Source organism: Cyprinodon variegatus, unplaced genomic scaffold, assembly GCF_000732505.1.
Source record: "Cyprinodon variegatus isolate N-32 unplaced genomic scaffold, C_variegatus-1.0 Scaffold940, whole genome shotgun sequence".
NCBI classification, from domain to species: domain Eukaryota; kingdom Metazoa; phylum Chordata; class Actinopteri; order Cyprinodontiformes; family Cyprinodontidae; genus Cyprinodon; species Cyprinodon variegatus.
In genome coordinates, this window is record NW_015151393.1 from 169,149 (window position 1) to 170,719 (window position 1,571).

The 1,571-nt window shown below is 34.1% G+C and overlaps 1 protein-coding gene across 1 annotated transcript in view; it reads left to right on the forward strand.

Moving 5' to 3' along the window:
• The window catches only part of alpk1 (alpha kinase 1), a 21,274-nt gene that overhangs the window by 2,111 nt on the left and 17,592 nt on the right, over nucleotides 1–1,571 (forward strand). The window contains exon 2 of the mRNA XM_015398551.1: nucleotides 40–151. Within this exon, the coding sequence (XP_015254037.1) occupies nucleotides 43–151 (109 nt within the window). The 5' untranslated portion in view covers nucleotides 40–42. The remainder of the gene's footprint in view (nucleotides 1–39; nucleotides 152–1,571) is intronic.

Genomic DNA, 1,571 nt, shown 5'->3' on the forward strand with positions numbered 1-1,571 from the left:
CATTCATTCATTCATTCATTCATTCATTCATTCTTACAGAGAATGGAAGTAGGGGAATTACTGGAGGATTGCCTCAGAGCAGCAAACGCTCCTAAATCTGAGCGTGAAGAGGTCCCTGAATCTGTCAGGCTGAAGTACCGTTGTTGCAGAGGTTAGACACACGATGGCGCTATTTGGTTTGTTTTCATATTTGGTTTGTTTGATCCTCTGTTTTCAGTGTTAAAGGTTAAATGCACAGTGTTTCATTTTTTTTTTTTATTTTTTTTTTTTTTATGCACAGTGTTTCATCACGACATAGGCCTACTGCAATGACGTCATTTGATTGACAGAATCCGAACCAAAATGGAAAACAAATTCATGCTGTGTTGTAACCAACCCAAACCTTATTTCTTTAGTGACGTTTTTTCTGTTTATTTATTTGTTGTTTTTGTTTTTTTTTATTCAAACAGTTAGTATTGTTGACAAATTATGATCTGGATGGACTAGGTAATAAAAGTCCTCTGAAACCATTCTTCTTTCTGGGATTCAGTTATTGGAATATATTTATTGTCTGGTGACCTGTCATTAATTGACGTTGATAAGCTGTAATCCTCCCACATCCTGTAAGAATAAGTTACAGGAGGATATGGAAAAATATTTGGATATTGTAGGCAGAGGTCCGTCACAGTAAAATAACCTTGAAGAATAGAATAGAATAGAATAGAATAGAATAGCCTCATTGTCAGTAGAGACAATTGGGGCGACAGTTGAAACAAGCAGAAACAAGACTTGCACACAAAACTAGAAATATGGAAAGCAAAAACATTTAAAAGAAAAATTTTACAGTAAAAGCAAAAAAGCAACTGAAATATTGTATTCAGGTAAAAATAGGGAATGTTAACCTGAAAAAAATAATAATAAAAAAATTAAGGTGTTTTAATATTCCCACCAAATTTTTAGACAAAAAATACACAATATTAACAACTTTTATCTAGAGAGGCAAAACAACATAACTGCAATTGCTGATGAGTAATAGAGCAATATTGAATAAATGCTAAGTACATTTTTGTAGCACTTAGCAAGATAGCCAGCTTAGCTTAGCAGTCCTAGATAATAGGAAAAAATGTGGTACACTGTGGTACTCTTTCTCTGAGATGTATCTCAGTAGAGTATATTAAGCTTTAGGAAGGTCCATCTCTCCTTCTGATATCCTTAGCTCATCTGAAGTGTTTTTTTTTTTGTTTTTCTCCAGCGTTTTTATTTTGATTACACTACATTTTGTCACAACTACAGCGCCCTGTGTAACATTTTCCTCTATATGACCTAAAAAATTATGAGTTTTAATGCAATCCCAAAACAGTGTAAATGACACAAAAAAAACCTTGGTGGCTACATCTAATTCAATTCAATTCAGTTTATTTATATAGCGCCAATTCACAACAAATTGATTCAAAGTTTTCTATCTAAGGAAAACCAGTTGATTGCAGCAATTCATTGACTCAAAGGCAATCCCTCACATTAAGCATGCTTGTAGCGACGGTGGAGAGGAAAAACTCCCTTTTAACAGGAAGAAACCTCCAGCAGAACCAGGC